At 28.3% G+C, this 17654-nt stretch overlaps 3 protein-coding genes across 4 annotated transcripts; 1 reads left to right on the top strand and 2 right to left on the bottom strand.

Moving 5' to 3' along the window:
• Positions 1-2130: 2130 nt before the first annotated feature.
• On the bottom strand, positions 2131-5178 carry LOC111028382 (proteasome subunit beta type-7-like). Its single transcript, XM_022307009.1, has 6 exons — positions 4942-5178; positions 3981-4160; positions 3765-3915; positions 2686-2853; positions 2464-2615; positions 2131-2243 (listed from the first exon to the last, which is right to left on the bottom strand). The coding sequence occupies exons 1-6, from the start codon at positions 5001-5003 to the stop codon at positions 2144-2146; spliced, it is 813 nt and encodes a 270-aa protein (XP_022162701.1). The 5' UTR covers positions 5004-5178; the 3' UTR covers positions 2131-2143.
• A 113-nt stretch (positions 5179-5291) lies between these two features.
• LOC111028381 (39S ribosomal protein L2, mitochondrial) lies at positions 5292-7573 on the top strand. 2 transcript variants are annotated; one of them, XM_022307008.1, is made up of 5 exons: positions 5292-5397; positions 5447-5757; positions 5818-6072; positions 6171-6383; positions 7279-7573. In XM_022307008.1, the coding sequence occupies exons 2-5, from the start codon at positions 5526-5528 to the stop codon at positions 7488-7490; spliced, it is 912 nt and encodes a 303-aa protein (XP_022162700.1). In that variant the 5' UTR covers positions 5292-5397; positions 5447-5525; the 3' UTR covers positions 7491-7573. The 2 variants fall into 2 exon arrangements, with proteins under 2 accessions (XP_022162700.1, XP_022162699.1); XM_022307007.1 differs by having other exon boundaries at positions 5332-5757.
• Positions 7561-8339, bottom strand: LOC111028383 (40S ribosomal protein S12, mitochondrial). Its single transcript, XM_022307010.1, has 2 exons — positions 8087-8339; positions 7561-8009 (listed from the first exon to the last, which is right to left on the bottom strand). Exons 1-2 carry the CDS (start codon positions 8133-8135, stop codon positions 7645-7647), a joined length of 414 nt encoding a protein of 137 aa, XP_022162702.1. The 5' UTR covers positions 8136-8339; the 3' UTR covers positions 7561-7644.
• Positions 8340-17654: the final 9315 nt, after the last annotated feature.

Consider the following 17654-nt stretch of genomic DNA (forward strand, 5'->3'; position numbering starts at 1 on the left):
AATGAAAAAATATTACAAATAAAATAATATAATAAATTAAAAAAAAAAAAAATGTGATGACTGACTAATAATTTGTTTGAATTTTCAAGTGTTTTATTTTTAAACACAAAAACGCCCAAGACAGTATTTAAAATACTTTCTAAATATCTAAATCAAAAAGTATTTAAAAAGTATTCTAAATAGTAAATGCTATGAAAGTATTTAATGCATTTAGTCAAATACTTAAAACACTGATAGGTAACTAACCTATAACTGTTATCTTGTAATGTATTTGAATAGGTATTTAAATACTTTTCAAGTAATCAAATACATAATAATAGAAATGAAAATAACCTGATTTGGTGCTATTATGCTGATGAACAATATTTTTATTTTAATCATTTTGGTAAGTACCTACTTGATGAATTCTTATTCATTTTGGGATTGTGTTAAGTGAATCTTCTGGTAGTTGATGTATTATTGTTGGCAATTGGCAAAATTAAAAGGAAAATATGACCTATATTGCGTGGTTGAAAGTGATAATCTAACTAGTTATCACCGTAAAAAAATAATCAAGGGCCCATCTGTCTTAGAAGCATGTTATACATACAGGCTATACAATAAAGTATATTTTTATGTAACAAAACTTTTATAATTTTAGTTTTATTTTTATTTTATAACTGAACCAAAATTAAAATATTCCTAAAAGTTTTATCACAAATTATTATTTATTTGGAATGTATTTAAAGTATTTTAAAAATCAAAATGCCAATTTATTTACATCAGAAAATACAAAATGTATATCAAATACATTTAATTGAAATACTGTCCATCCCTACTTATACCCTACAAAGTGTACCAACAATACATATTCTTCAACAAACAAAAAAAGACATGAGTATTTATAGCTGCACAAAATGACAATTGTAAAATGGTCTATAAAATCCATATAAAACATGAAAAACCAGTTGATTATTAAGAGAGAAAAAGTATTTGAATATTGTTTGAAAGTATCTGTAAGTGATTTTCAAAGTATGTATTTGTATTTGTACATGTTTTACTTTTTTCGCTGAGTATTCAAATACTTTTCAAAATAAGTGCTGTATCTGTACTTGAACACATAACAAAGTATATTATAATACAAGACTGTTGCAAAATTAAACGTATATCTATTAACCTTTTCACTGCTAAACTATTTATGCAACCTGTGTATGCTACATAAAATATATTTTTATCAACTTTTTATTTTTAATTTAAATTTTGAGATCAGATCTATAGATTCTATATGATCAAATTAAGTTTAAAGTAATGTGAGCCATTGTTTTCTAACATAGAACAGTTGCTAGCAAATGATAATATAAAATACATGAACATAATAGTACGTCTGAAGCAGTGAAATAGTTAATGACCTATTGCAAAATATAAGTTATAATCATTTATCATACATCTAGTATCCAATAGTCAGTAGAAACTATTGAACAAATTAAAATTTACATCGTTAATCATTGCCTCACTTAATAGTGGAATTTGACGTTTTGTTTAGTGCAATACAATATCATACATTTATTATGTAATATAATATGGGTTTTCAAATAATACTGTATTGATTGTTTGATATGTCATTGGCAAATTGTCATCCGGACAGTTAACATGTAAGTTAAAAATTCAAAAATACATATTATAATTACCCTAGCAGATAGACTTAAGACATAAATAGGATAAGGTCAGGGCCCTATTTCTTTTTTCTCCACCCTCACACAACATAACAAAATGAAATTCTGGTTGTTAGGTTAATTATTATACTGAATTTATAGACCTATTATCAAACTTAAAAAAGAACATTATCTGTGTTTGTGAGTTAGCGTTTTAAAGATATTTTAATTTTGATGTAAGTTATAAGTAAAAAACGATTAAACAATGCTCATATTATACCACTTTGTACAAGAAATCTCAACTTATAAAAAAATGTTTGAAAACATAAACAACATAACTTCTCTTTATAAAATATAATTTTAATTACACTTAGATAGTATCAGTATTTCACATAAATAAAAATGTATTTTGCCACCAATATACAAAAAAAAACTGTGAAAAACTAGAAAATGTATATAAAATTAATATTCATAATTGGATCATATTACATAGTATTGAAGTAATGAAAATTTTAAGCATCAACTTCCATGACAGTTTCCTCTGCAATTTGGAATTTTATTTCACTTTTACGTAAAACCTTGGTCAAACCAGCTGGATAGACATATTTGGCACTAAAAAATAAATGTTTGCATAAATTTACCTAGTATATAAATATAACAATCACTTATAAAGTACAGTCTAGTCACAATAACTTAATCCTTTTTCTTGTCTCTTTGAAATGTTTTGCATTTGAGGTATATAAGTTATAAAATACATAACACAAAGTTACTTTCATTCACTAGGAGAATTTAGGTATTGAGACTCGACTATAAATGAAAAGAAAAACCGTACGTGGCTGGTTTTTTGTTGGGTGTCAGATAGTTCCTGAGCATACGAGTCCCATCTTTTTTTATGACACAAAGGTCTACATTACTTCCAGAACCAAGATCATTAAAAACACCACCCAAAATAGCATCGCATGCAAGTTTCATTCCTTCTTCTTCCTAAAAATGAATACAATCAAGTTAAGAAGGTTTTCGGCTTAAGTAAACAATTAAAAAACAAATGTATTACTGTTAGATTTTCATTCCAGCGGCTTTCAAGTTCTGAGATGGCTGCCATACTTCCTGATCCCATAGATATGTAAGGTAATTTATCAATTGAACCATGAGGATAAATTGAGTATAAATGTGCACCACTGTTATCAATGCCACCTAAAATTAAAGCGGCTGAAACATATCCCTAAAATCAAATACAAATTAATAATAAATAAGATAAACAAATAATACCAGATAAAATATATTCTGTGTCTAGAGCAAAAGGAGGGAAACACACTGTAGGAAACCGGGTGCCCGGATAAATATTCGGTAACCAGGCACTCAGTGCACACTGCCCCAGTTCAAACTTTACGAGACAGAACAACGGAAGTAAAAAAAAATATGTAAAAATATAATTGGTGATAATATTAATTTAAGCCGACAGTCATAACTCATAAGGTTATATTAATTTAATTTAATTAAATACAATTAAAGCAAAACCAATCCCAGATTTGCTGATTTTGTTGTACACAATCAATGTGGTACCAATGTAAGCAACTATCACATTGAATAGATGGTTTTTTTGTCTATATTTTTTTAGCATCTTGGGCAAATCCATTTTATTTTTGTTTTTTTTTACATCAACGTTTGTTGTTACAGATTTTCATTGTCAAAAAACGTCTAACCATGATTTTTTATTTTCTCTTTGCTTAATAAAAAATTTTAATTTTTTATTTGTTTTGAATTGTTTATCATTCAATTAAAGACAGTCTCATGGTTCCAATAATTATTTAAATTTTAAAACACTTAACAACACTTGGATGATAAACTAAAATGATTTATTATAAAGATAAATTTCTATAGATGAATTAGTACAGACTGTATAGATAATACAGCTAAAAGGCTTAATATTGACAAATGACAAGTATAAAGTTATTATTAGGTTTAAGCCAAATATACAATTTAAGTTTTAATAATAAATTAACTATATATTCAAATAAGGGACCCGATTCTATATAAAGTGCGGTACCAAATATTTATCCTGGCCCTCGGTTTCCTAAAGTGTGACCGGGCGTCCGGTGCTCTAGAACCAGCATAAAATATAAACTGAATTACCATGTACTTGAAGAGATACTGACGAAGTGACCTAGCAGCAAATGCAACAGGAACCATTTCATCAGGAAACTTAAATGCTTGCAAAGAAACGTTGGCAGATACCATGCGAGTAACTTGCATCGTGTCAGCTGCTGTACCGGCACCACAGCAACTAAAACAGTGGAATAATTCATATGTATTAGTTTTCGAACTTTATTTCTTTTCTAATTAACATACTGCATGTATTTTCCAATATAATGGATTTTTTCACAATTTTTTTCCATAACTATTGTGTCTGATGTAGCACGTGTATCCGCAGCCAAAATAACACAATCACGAGTAGTTACTCCCACAATTGTAGTACCAGTTTTACGGAAACTCGGCATTTTGAGCCCCAATTTTTCAAGTTTTGCATTTCTATAATAACAAATATCAAATTTTATAGGTAATATGTTAATTGTTGCATGAAAATATACACAACAAAGGTTAAGTTGAATAACATTCTAGATTGTAAATGAGGTACCCACCTAGATTTAATTATTTATTTATTTTTTACAAGAATGAAGTAAATAAAAAAAAAGTGATCCACTCAACTTAATACAAAACAGTTAAAAAAATTTAAAGAAAAATAAAACTCTTGTCAACTCAACTTTTGTTAGAAAAATATATATGTACCTAATAGATGTAAACATTTTACAAATATTTTTTATTTTTATTTTCTTACAATTTAAATTTATTAAGCCAATAATACTATTGATTTTTCAAAGTTTTGAAATATAAATTTGTTAAAACAAAGGAAAATCTACAATAAAAAAAAGGTAAATATTCTAAAAAGAATCTACTTTAATATTTAAATACTGATTAGCTATATATTTTGGTACAGGCATATTTATGTTGTTTAATCATTTAGCATTTTCATCATAGACATCACTTCTAAATAACACAGATATGCCGATAACAAATAAGAACATTATTTTTATTTAACATGCATTATGGCATAATTATTTCAAAGTTTAAACACTTACTATATAAAATTAAAATAATTTTTATAAACACAATTTTTCAATGGTAACTAATAAGTCTAAAAATGACTAGGTACCTAGGTACTACTTAATTTTAAATGGAATAAATCGGAATCATGATATAAAATTAATGTTATTGATTATAATAATTTGAGTAAAAAATAAAACTTCCAAACCTTTCAAGATTCCTGAACGAAAAAGCATCGTTATCGTCGATGGAACTGTAGTTCAGAGCCATTATTAATAAATCGAAAATCTAAAGGAAATTAAACACAAGACAGAGAAAGCAGAATAGAACAATATTACAGTTGTCACTTTTTACTTAACCGCTGCAGACAAATAAATTAAATTACAAGATGAGATGTGTGAGGACATTAAGAAATCAGAATTTAAATAAAATGTTAGTACTGTTTGTAGGTAGATTGTAATTTGCTGTAAAATCGCTTTATCATTGTCAAAGACGCGACCGTGATACACAAAACCCATTTCAGAACTCTTTGACTATTAAATTTATTATCATTGAGATATCGCACATGATGAATTCTGAATTGATAATTTCATTTCATATCATTCTCGATTCTAAAATCTGAAGATTTTAAAAAATAAATTGAAAATCTGTAAAATTATTTAACCACAGATATATAATACAATATATAGTTATTATATATCTGTGTATTTAACTTACTAGGCACGAGCTCGGAGCGTAATATTTAATGTAAAAGTTAGTTAACATACAATTTATCCAAACAAAAGCTCAAAAATGTCAATGTCATTTTTGGCTCCGTCTTTGAGGTTTTCTGTATTTGATCCAACGAAATTGAAGACCATACATTCGGTTCTTATTAATGTGGTGAGGCACAAGTGGAATTTCACACACATGGAGTTGCCCAGTCCGAAATCCAGAAACTTCAGACGGGAAATCGAATGGCCTGCGAAGTATACCGTGAAACCATTAAACAATAAACACTTGGCTGGCCGAGATCCTGCCTCAGGTATTTATACCTAGACGTAGAAATATATACAAGTGTTAGATTTAATCAGTTAATTTCCAGGCCGAGTTGTTGTCAAAGGCTTGGGTGGCGGTATCAAACAGAAATACCATTGGGTCGATTTAAAAAGATTTGGACCCACTGGTGAACACGATGCTCCTCGAATTGATCGTGTCTTAGAGATAATGGACTGTGGCTGCCGAACAGCTAAAGTGGCATTGGTTGGCTGTGGCACAAATTTAAAATATATTATTGCAACTGTTAATATGAAACCTGGAGATATGTTGGTCACATCTGGTTACATTCCTCGTATTCCAGGTATGTTGTAATTGAAATTCATAATTTTACGCTATTTTTTTAAAATTAAGAGTTTGCTTTCCATTGAAAATTATTGTTACTGACACACATGTTTATAGTTAATCCAAATGAAGGAGATGCATATCCACTCGGTGCACTGTCTAAGGGAACTAAAGTACACTGCATTGAAAAGATGCCAGGTGAAGGAGCTCATTATGTAATGACAGCTGGATCAACAGCTACTATATTGAGGCAAGTCGACGACAGGGTCATTATTCAATTGCCATCAAAATTACAAGTATCACTTTCCAAACATTGTATGGCATCAATTGGTAAGTTTTCAATTATTATAAAACATTAATATTATACTTATTGTTTTGTCATCATCCATGCCTATGATAGTATAGATGATAGTATGAGAGTATAATCAACCACAAACTGGTGAAATATGCTGAAAAAAGTTGTTTTTTTTACTTAGAATAATTTGAAAATCTGTACACCTGTTGCAATAGAAACGTATTACATAAAATATATACTATATAGTATAAGTTAACATTAAACTTTATAAATTTATAATATTTGCATTTACCATGCATTTATAGCACACCTTGTAACAATATGCTTAAACTTCAAAATAGTTAATGCATACCTTTTTTTCTTTTGGTAAATCATCTAAATTAAGTCACATTTTAAACAAACAAATTTTAAAATGTTCAATTAAATTATAAACAAGCTATAGAAATATCTCTATCATTTTTTACTTTTAAATTAAAAACATTTTTTTAAAAATATTTCAACTTAATAAATTAATAATATGACTTTTTATGAATAAATGAGTAGGACATTTATTCTTTAATTTAAAATATAGACTAAATAATCTTTAATCCTTAAAATACGCTGTAATATGCTAAATACATTTTTTTTTATACAGGGTTTGTCCTGAATAAGTTGTCCAGATTATTTACCCCTGTTGAGCTGCATAAAGCCTAAAATATATGTTAAAACCTAAAAATCCATTCATTAGCTATAATTCATATAATAAAATGTTCTGACCGATAATGTAATATTTGATATTAAGGAAACCATCAAATATTTACCTAAGACAACAATAATATTGTTTACTAACAATAATATTGTTTACTAACAATATTAAAATAAATCTTATCATTCAAATTTAAATTATTGAATAAGATTTGTATATAATTATTAATTAAATTTCTGTTCCAGGACAAATATCAAATGCGAATCACTTCAAGGAACACATTGGCAGTCCAAATCGTAATCGTGAACTGGGTAATCGTCCTCGGTCTGGATTGTGGCAAAGAAAAACTGGTCGTTTTGGCCGTAAAATCAGACCACCACCACCATTAAAAATTATAACTGAACTTGCTCCAAAAAAAATGGAAAAAGTTACATTAGAACTAAGTGCTTTGTTTTGAAACTTGAGTACTCAGAACATTGAAAGATAAACTGTAATATCAAACATGTGTAAAATAAAATAAATTAATATTATTATTTATAATCTAATTTTATTAATGACTAATGTACAAAAAAAAAAAAATTGAAAATGAAAATGGTCTAATGTTACTGGACTTAAGAATTTGTTTGAGTTTTTTTCACAACGTGTGGTAAATCGAATTTTCCTCTAACGCACGTTATTTTTACACCAGGCAAATCTTTACATCGTCCATTACGTACTAATACAACATTGTGTTCTTGTAGGTTGTGCCCTTCGCCAGGTATATAAGCAATCATTTCCTTGCCATTGCTCAATCGTACCAAGACACACTTTCTGTTGGCCGAATTCGGTTTCTTTGGTTTTCTTATCAGCGTTTTGAGTATAACACCTTTTAAAAATGGATTATCACCCAACGGATTTCTTTTGAACATTGGTTTTTTATGAGGGCCTGTCTTGTGCATTTGATAAAGCGATGCCATACACCTAGTCGTTTCTCCCACTGAGTGGTATGAAAATAAAATTTTGACTGTTAATTAAAAACATTCTAGTAATTAGGTAATTTATGATAACACTTACGTGATTTATTGAGTACTAAATTTTTCATTCCCTGTAATAAAACATTCATTTTGAAATATTTTCGTCACACTCAGTTTAAAATAGTACTTCTTTCTTCAACGATTCGATAATAGGTATTTATTCTGTGATTTAACTATAACTAGTGTCGTCCAGAGACAAAGTTCCAAAAACCAAAATATAGTAGGTACTAGATTGAACTTTTTACTAGGCACTACGTACGAGGTACCTATTCTGCAATCTGATTTGATACCGTACGCCTGTTCATGTGATAGTGTATACTCAGTTTGATAATAATATTTATTTTGATAATCGAGATTGATAAAAAACCCAGTGTCGCCAAATGAAACTATGTAAATTAATATACAATATAATCAATTTGCCTACAAAAATGTTAATGAAAGATAATGCCCGATGTCGCAGTTCTTCCGGAGTAAAATGAAAATAGGTAAGCAGTTAGTACTTGTTAATTAACGACGATACAAAAAAAAAAAAGTACTTGATACTTAGTACTTAACTAGTAGCCAGTAGATACTCAAAATCAGTTGGAATTTCGCACACTGATAAAGCGTAGTCAAAACAAAACATTTTTGTCTTCAGTCATGACTAATATTGTTTTATTGAAATAAAACGTGCGCTATTTTCATTAGTGATTGTCAAACAGTCACTGGATAATATTATATCAAAATTATGCCAAATATTATTTATTTATGCTAAATTGTCTACAATATAAAGGTAGGTAATTATACATAATACATTATATATTATCCACTATAACTACAAGTACTGAAATACGTAATTTTGAATAGAAAACATTTATTTTATTTTTAAGTAATAATTTGTGAAAAAAATTTAAATATCTATAAAATCTGTACAAACTAAATATTTTAACTATAATATATTAGTCAAAATATGTTTAAGCAACTTAAAAAACTTATTTGAAGCATTATTTTACTTACTTTAGTCTAGGATTTCCACATACAGTTTTTCAAGCAGTGGAAAAACAAAAGATGATGAGTGTCACATCGAACTACAGAATTCTTTAAAAAATAAAATTAGTTTTAAGATTCAAAATAAAAAAAAATATTAAGAATTTAAAAGAATATAAATTTAAAAATAAAAATGGGAAGGAGTACATGGGCGCCCACAGGCAAATGAGTTATACGATTCGAAATAAAAAAAAATATTAAAAATTTAATAGAATATAAATTTAAAAATAAAAATGGGAAGAGGTGCATGGGCGCCCGCAGGCAAATGAATTTCAAGAATCAAAATAAAAAAAAATAATTAAAAATATGATTGAATATAAATTTAAAAAAAAAATTGGAAGGGGGACATGGGCGCCCGCGGACAACTGAATTGTAAGAATCAAAGTAAAAAAATTTATAAAAAAATGTACATTAAAAACAAATATTAAAGACTGCAATCTACAATATCACTATTACTAAACTCATAGTTTTATTTACAATAATAAGCTAATGAAATAATGAATTTTTATGAGTCACTAAACGATCATCAAAAATTAAACAAAGGTTTTGAAATAATTGAACTCCAGTTAAATTATAGAAAATAAAATGTGAAGAAAGCCATGGGCGCCCGCAGGCAAATGCGTTTAAGCAATCAAATAAAAAAAAAATATCACAAAAAGTGTTTAAAAAATAAATATTAAAGTCTGCAGACTACATTATCATTATTCCTAAACTCAGTTTTATTTACAATAATAAGCCAATGAAATAATGAATATTTATGTGGCACTGAGTGACCATCAAAATTTAAAAAAAGATTTTGAAATAATGAAAGTACAGTTAAATTATGGAAAAAAAATGTGAAGGGAGGCGTGGGCGCCCGCAGGCAAAAGAGTTTCAGTAATCAAATAAAAAAAATTATACAAAAAATTTAAAAAAATTTAAATTTAAAAATAAAAATGGGAAGGGGGGCATGGGCGCCCGCAGGCAAATGAATTTTAAGAATCAAAATACAAAAAAATATGAAAAAATGTGTATTAAAAATAAATATTTAAGTCTGTAGTCTACAATATCATTACTCCTAAACTCATAGATTTATTTACGATAGTTAGAACAAAAAAAAATTAACTTGAGTTGAATTATTGAAAAAAAATTGAAGGGGACCATGGGCGCCCTCAGGCAAATGCATTGTAAGAATCAAAAAAAAAAAAAATTATAAAAAAAAATGATAGAATATAAATTTAAATATAAAAATGGGAAGAGGTGTATGGGCGCCTGCAGGCAAATGAATTTCAAGAATCAAATTTAAAAAATATATAAAAAAATGTACATTAAAAACAAATATTAAAGACTGCAATCTACAATATTAGTATTCCTAAACTCATAGCTTTATGGTCAATAAAGATATAATGAAACAATGCATTTTTATGAGGCTCTAACTTGACATCAAAATTTAAAAAAAGATTTTGAAATAATGAAAGTACAGTTAAATTATGGAAAAAAAATGTGAAGGGAGGCGTGGGCGCCCGTGGGCATGTGAATTTTAAGAATCAAAATAAAAAAAAATTATAAAAAAATTTGATGGAATTTTAAATTTAAAAACAAAAATTGGAAGGGAAGCGTGGGCGCCTGCGGGCAAAAGATTTTTAAGAATCAAAATAAAAAAAATATGAAAAAATGTGTATTAAAAATAAATATTAAAGTTTGCAGACTACATTATCATTATTCCTAAACTCAGAGCTTTATTGTCAATAAATAGATAATGAAACAATGCATTTTTATGAGGTATTAACTTGTTATCAAAATTTAAAAATGGGTTTAAAAAATTGAACTATAGTTAAATAATTGAAAAAAAAATTGGAAGGGAGGCATTAGCGCCCGCGGGCAAAAGATTTTTAAGAATCAAAATAAAAAAAATTTGGAAAAATGTGTTTTAAAAATAAATATCAAAGTCTGCAGTCTACAATATCACCATTCCTAAACTCAGAGCTTTATTGTCAATAAATAGATGATGAAACAATGAATTTTTATGAGGCTCTAACTTGCCATCAAAATTTAAAAAAACATTTTGAAATAATGTGAGTACAGTTAAATTATGGAAAAAAAATGTGAAGGGAGGCGTGGGCGCCCGCGGGCAAAAGATTTTTAAGAATCAAAATAAAATAAATATGAAAAAATGTGTATTGAAAATTAATATTAAATTCTGCAGTCTACAATATTACTATTCCTTAACACATAGTTTTATTTACAATAATAAGCTAATGAAATAATGAATATTTATAAGGCACTAACGGACCATCAAAAATTAAAAAACGGTTTTTCCATAATTGAACTAGAGTTTAATTTTCAAAAATAAAAATGGGAAGAGGTGCATGGGCGCCCGCAGGCAAATGAATTTAATGAATCAAAATAAAAAATTTTTTTTAAAAATGTGTTTTAAAAATAAATATTAAAGTCTGCAGACTACAATATCACTATTCCTAAACACATAGTTTTATTTACAATATTTAGGTCATGAAATAATGAATATTTATCAGGCACTAACTTGACATCAAAAGTTAAAAAAAGATTTTGATATAATGTAACTACAGTTAAATTATGGAAAAAAAATGTGAAGGGTGGCTTGGGCGCCCGCAGGCAAATGAGTTTAAGGAATCATATAAAAAAAAATTATAAAAAATTTTTATAGAATTTAAAATTTAAAAATAAAAATGGGAAGGGGGGCATGGCACCAGTTGGAAATTGAATTGTAAGAATCAAAAAAATTAAATTATGAAAAAATATGATCAGAGTTCTATGGACTTTACCTTTGTACAATAAAATAATGTGTTGATTGAATGAAAGTTATTATGGTTTACAAAAAAATTAAGTGAAAGAGGTCTAAGGACTCTTTTATGTTAAAGCTATTTTTGACTTAAATAGTTTAATGTTTGAATTAAAATAATATTGTGATTAAAACTGTAACTAGCATTAATTCTGAAAAAGTGTACAAAAAATTCAAATGTAATAATATTTATAGTTTTGTTATTGTCCTAATTAATATGTTGGAAAAAATAGATAAAGTGAAATGTGGAAAGAAGTGAGAAGAAAACATATTGGGAATTATAAGACAATATTATTTTAATACACTAAAACATATTTTAAATTAAAACTAAAGAATAAATAAAGACTGAAAACCTCATAATAACTCCTCATACCGTCAACTCTCATTATTTCTTAGTTAACATTTTATTATATTTTTTGATACATTAAAATTTATAAATCAGTTTTTTTAATTTTTTGTGATTGATACATCACTAATTAGTGTTGACTGTTTTTAGTTATTATCAATTATAAGTACTGATACAACGCTAGCCGACTGGCTTTAAGACTGTGGATACAAATTATGATACTTAATTAGGTTCTAATTTATTGATGTAGTATTTAAATATTTTCTTTTATTGTTATGCTTATACAATATCGAATACCTTGGTAGTTAGTAGGAAAAGATCATTGCAATGCACTCGACCAGTGATGATAGAATACTACCACTAGCCTACTATCAACACCACAGCTTCAACTCTCCATAGCGCTTAGGCGTACTAACCTTTGTAAGACTTTTTTTAACCCTCTGTCTTAACAGCATAGTCGCGCGAGTTGAGCAGTATGGGGGGTGCTAGTTTAATCACCCCCGTTTGGCGCGCGACAGACAGAGGGTTAAGTGGGACCCTTAGAATAAAAAGATCCTTATTTGGTTTTCTACTTTTGTGTCCGCTTATCAAGTTGAACTTATTTTAATTTAATTATTACAACTTGAAACAACTTGAAGCATACAACATATGCGAAAGGCGATAAAGACTTTTATTATATGTGCATCAACTTGAAAGTATGATTGGATGTACATTTAAGAAGTAACTATAGTTAGGATTAATATTTTATAAGCATGTGTTGGCCCCGTGTTATAAGTGCTCATAAATTTCAGCAGATCTAATTTAGCAATGAAAATTTTAATATTAGAGTGTTGATTATAACTAACCTTGGAATCAAAGAAGATGAATGATAACTGCTTAACTAAAATTTGATATGTTTCATACTTGTAAGACGCATTTGAAAAATTGGAGACCACACATTCAGGTGAAACGTCTTTCTTAAAGCAACATCTTTTTATTATTTATTTAAGCTACATATGTTTTGTAAAAATTCAAGGAAGATGTCTAGATTTGAAGCAACTGAATAACGTATTGAAATAATTTTATTTTAAAATTCTTTGAGCATTATCTGGATGATGACCTAACCTCCCCTTCCACTGCCAATAACCGACTAATATAATCGAAATTTTCAGTAATTCTATTAAATCTATTTTTTCTATTAATATAAACAATTTGGATTTTTTTTTGTCTAAAGCATCGGAAACTATAACAATTAGCATTTTTTGCAGGGGTCACGGTTGTGTTTGAGTAACACGTGTATGTGTGGAGCTAGGATTCGTCACTAAACACCCACGTGGTCACCCATCCGGATACTAGCTACACTGGCCGATGATTGACACCCATTAGGGACTTCAGTCAATCACCGCACCACACCAAGCCCCAACTGCATTCTTTTTATATTGTATTAATTGTATATTACATATTATTTTGTGTGCTAATTTGATTGTAAATAAACCGTGCACTATATTGCTAACAGCATCTTTTGTATTGGTCACGGTTGGATTCAAGTGACACGTGTGTTTATGGAGCTAGAATTCGTCACTAAACACCCAGGTGGTCACCCATCCGGATACTAGCTACGCCGACCGATGATTGACACCCATTAGGGACTTCAGTCAATCACCGCGCCACACCAAGCCCCAACTGTATTCTTGTTATTTTGTATTAGTTATTAATACATATTATTATTTATAATATTGTATTTCCTATTGATACGTGAGGAATTGGCTTACGAATAGTGTTTCAACCATGCCACAGGAAAATGACATACAGATACTTTAACATAAACTATTACACAGATAAAAAAGTATCCGTACCTACATATATTATACACCAATTACAGGTTTATTTTTTTTTTGTTTTATTTAGATAATAATTGCAATACGTATTTTACTAAAAATATTACTTTAATATAAGTTCACGTGATAATTTTATGTAACTATTAAAAGAAATTATTGTAATCATTTAATACTATTATTGTCTTTCATTATTTTGTGTATCAACTTTAGTAGGTCAAAAATCTAAAATACTCCCCATCCATCAACAAAAAGTAAATTTGCCAATACTTGACATAAATTTAAATTACTAAGAGTCATACTTTACTAGAAAATTCGTCACCTCCCCACATAGTACTTTACTCCAATATTAAAGATTTAGATTAGTTAAATACTTAAATATTACAATTAGTTGCTTCCAATCTTGTAACACCATTTTTATAGGGTCTAACCACAGGTTTTCTCTGATCTTAACAAATTACTATAGGACTGGTTATTTTTATTTCATTTATTAGAGTAATATATAAATAAAATGTTATCATTCATCTAAGATAAACCATGTGCCGTGATTAATTTATTATTAGGTATCTTAAATCTTTTAACTTTTATTAAACATGTTACATGTTTATTGGATATATATTTTGATATTATTTGTTATATACCATTATTTTTTATCTTTGACAATCGTTATTTTAATAAAATATCATTTTAATATCCTATTTTTGTTTAATTTCTATTGAAAAGACAAATTTACAATAATTATTACAAGGGTAAGAATTGTCTAATTATTATGAATGACGTGTAACAAAGGACACAAAATGAAAAAATTTGTTGTTAAAGTTATTTTATATGGCGTGATAAATTTAATGTAAGACAATATCATTATTTCATTATTTTTTTTTTATATTCTAAAGCAAAATATTTTTCGGAGTACTTTGGAGATTATAGTAATCAAATGTCGGACATGCAGGTTTTTTGGCAAATAGTTGTGTCAATCGCATTGGCGATAAGATCACTAACACGAAGTTAAAAGTAATAATTAAAAATTATTTCTGTGTCGACGATTGCCTCAACGGGGCAGATTCATTGATGGAAGCAAATGAATTGCGTGACGAATTAATTTCAATTATGCGAGGTGGGGGATTCAAATTATCAAAATGTACTACGAACCATACAGATTTATCTCCGAATTAACAAAGATGAATTAACGACCGTACCAATGGATAGAGAAATCGTGAAAACTCTAAGTTTACACTGGGAACCGAAAAGTGATTACTACACGTACAAGTACAAGTACCGTAAGTAAATAAACTGAAACGATAAAACGGAATCAATAAATAAAAAGTTCGGCGGAATCAATAAATAAAAAACAAATATCGGGCGGAATCGATAAAAACCCCGTTATTTGACAAATTCGGCTTAGTAGGTCCGGTAACATTGGTGGGTAAAATATTGTTACAAAGTTTATGGCGTGAGAAAATCGGTTAGAACAGCCCAGTTCCAAAACACATACAAGTAAAGTGGGAGACATACAATAATTGTCTAAACGAGCTCAATTCATTTAGTATACCTCATCGTTAGCTGGGCTACGACAAGAAGAAATTAATTGAGATACTCGGATTTGCTGATGCATCCACGAAAGCATACGGTGCATGTTATATATATGTTACGGGCAATGTAGAATACCGAGCAATGTAAACCACGAATTTTTTTTTAACCAAAGAATATTATTTTTCATTATTATTACCTATTTACAGTATCGATTTTTTTTTTAAAAGAAAATATTGATATATTAATATATATAAATATACTAAAATAAAATAAAATTTTTTATTTTAAAATCATTATTAATTTTATTCATTTATCATAATACATTAAACTATGAATTTTTTGAAATTTTTTTTTCGTTATTCCATCAAAATCTTCGTATTATAGTACACGAATAAAATTAATAATGATTGTTTTTAAAAAATAATTATACTATAAATAAGTAATGATAATAATTTATAATAATAATAAATAATAATATTAGTCGGTTAAAAAAAAAGTCGTGGTTTACATTGACTGGGCATTGTAAACCACGAATTTTTTTTTAACCAAAGAATATTATTTTTTATTATTATTACCTATTTACAGTATTGATTTTTTTTTTAAAAAAAAATATTGATATATTAATATATAAAAATTTTAAAATCATTATTCATTTTATTCATTTTTCATAATACAATAAACTATGAATTTTTTGAAAAATTGTGTATAAACTTATTTTTTATACTTTTGGTAGGCACTGCCTATTTAAAAATCAAGTGTAGAAAAACAGACAGACTGTGTACTCGTAAGTGCCATGCTTCTAAATCTTGTTCAAATAAATAGGTAAAATTATAAAAATAAAATGATGATACTTGTAATTTTTTTTTTCGTTATTCCATCAAAATCTTCGTATTATAGTACACGAATAAAATTAATAATAATTGTTTTAAAAAAAAAATTATACTATAAATAAGTAATGATAATAATTTATAATAATAATAAATAATAATATTAGTCGGTTAAAAAAAATTTCGTGGTTTACATTTCCTGAGCAGGACCACATTGACTGGGCATGATATATATGCGCACAACAGATACGGAAGACATCGTTAAATCGCAACTAGTATGTGCTAAGTCTCGTATCGCGCCATTAAAGGTTATTTCGGTTCCCAGATTAGAGCTATGTGCAGCGCTCCTCTTGCCGCGTTTGATAGACGTAATTATACCTGCACTTAAGCTGAATATATCACGACGATATTTATATGGACGGATTCGACTGTAACATTAGATTGGATATCTGAGGGGTGGAGCAGGTGGAAGACGTTTATTGCGATTTGTGTGGGCGAAATACATACGTTGACCGATCGCATGGAGTGATGGCATGTGACGTCGAACGACAATCGAGCTGAAGTGTTGTCATGAAATTGTACGCCTAGCGAGCTAAAAGATAACAGTGGGGTGGTATGGTCCGTCATGGCTGGTGAGTAAAACGTTTAAGTGTATAAAAAACAAAAATATAAAATAAAAAAAATAAAAACAACTAAAAACTAGGTATATAAAAACCCTTACAAAAGAAAAACGGAACACGTTGGAAATGTTCAAAGTGAGAAAAATACTGCACTTATCGTTGTATGAACCTCATAAAAAGAAGTGTCGTTAGATATTAATATAGATAATCGTCGCTGAACAAATTACTTCACATTGTTTCGTATTTATTACGGTACAAAAATAATCCGTTATCGAAACGGAACGATATCTCTCGAATAATGGGGCACTGAATGCAAACGAGATCTCAACGGAGACCAAAATTGTTATAAAACTTATAAAACGAGCACATTTCTCAATAGAAATTGAAGAGTTAAAAAATAATTTTAATGTGTCAGTAAAAAGCAAAATAAATAAATTAAACCCATTTATAGACGGCAACGGATTTGTGCGCGTATGTGGTAGGTAGGCAAACGGAGGATCAGTGCGTAACATGTTTCAAAGCGCAGCCAAAAAATGTGTCGCTTTTTATGGGTCATCTGCCCACGCTCCAAGCCGACCGTCCAAGTAGGTGCTTTGAAAACTGTGGAGTGGATTACGCAGGTCCATTCATGTTAAAATGCAGTAA

This window comes from Myzus persicae, unplaced genomic scaffold, assembly GCF_001856785.1.
Source record: "Myzus persicae strain clone G006 unplaced genomic scaffold, MPER_G0061.0, whole genome shotgun sequence".
NCBI lineage: Eukaryota > Metazoa > Arthropoda > Insecta > Hemiptera > Aphididae > Myzus > Myzus persicae.

Excerpts from the sequence above, each read along its gene's own strand:
- LOC111028383 (XM_022307010.1), bottom strand. The coding sequence starts at position 8,135 with ATGAATGTTTTATTACAGGGAATGAAAAATTTAGTACTCAATAAATCA. Across the intron at positions 8,010-8,086 it reads TTTAGTACTCAATAAATCAC|TGGGAGAAACGACTAGGTGT; the intron begins GTAAGTGTTATC and ends CATACCACTCAG.
- LOC111028382 (XM_022307009.1), bottom strand. The coding sequence starts at position 5,003 with ATGGCTCTGAACTACAGTTCCATCGACGATAACGATGCTTTTTCGTTC. Across the intron at positions 2,854-3,764 it reads AGTATCTCTTCAAGTACATG|GGATATGTTTCAGCCGCTTT; the intron begins GTAATTCAGTTT and ends ATTTGATTTTAG. Across the intron at positions 2,244-2,463 it reads CCCAACAAAAAACCAGCCAC|TGCCAAATATGTCTATCCAG; the intron begins GTACGGTTTTTC and ends TTTATTTTTTAG.
- LOC111028381 (XM_022307008.1), top strand. The coding sequence starts at position 5,526 with ATGTCAATGTCATTTTTGGCTCCGTCTTTGAGGTTTTCTGTATTTGAT. Across the intron at positions 5,758-5,817 it reads TGGCCGAGATCCTGCCTCAG|GCCGAGTTGTTGTCAAAGGC; the intron begins GTATTTATACCT and ends GTTAATTTCCAG. Across the intron at positions 6,384-7,278 it reads ACATTGTATGGCATCAATTG|GACAAATATCAAATGCGAAT; the intron begins GTAAGTTTTCAA and ends TTTCTGTTCCAG.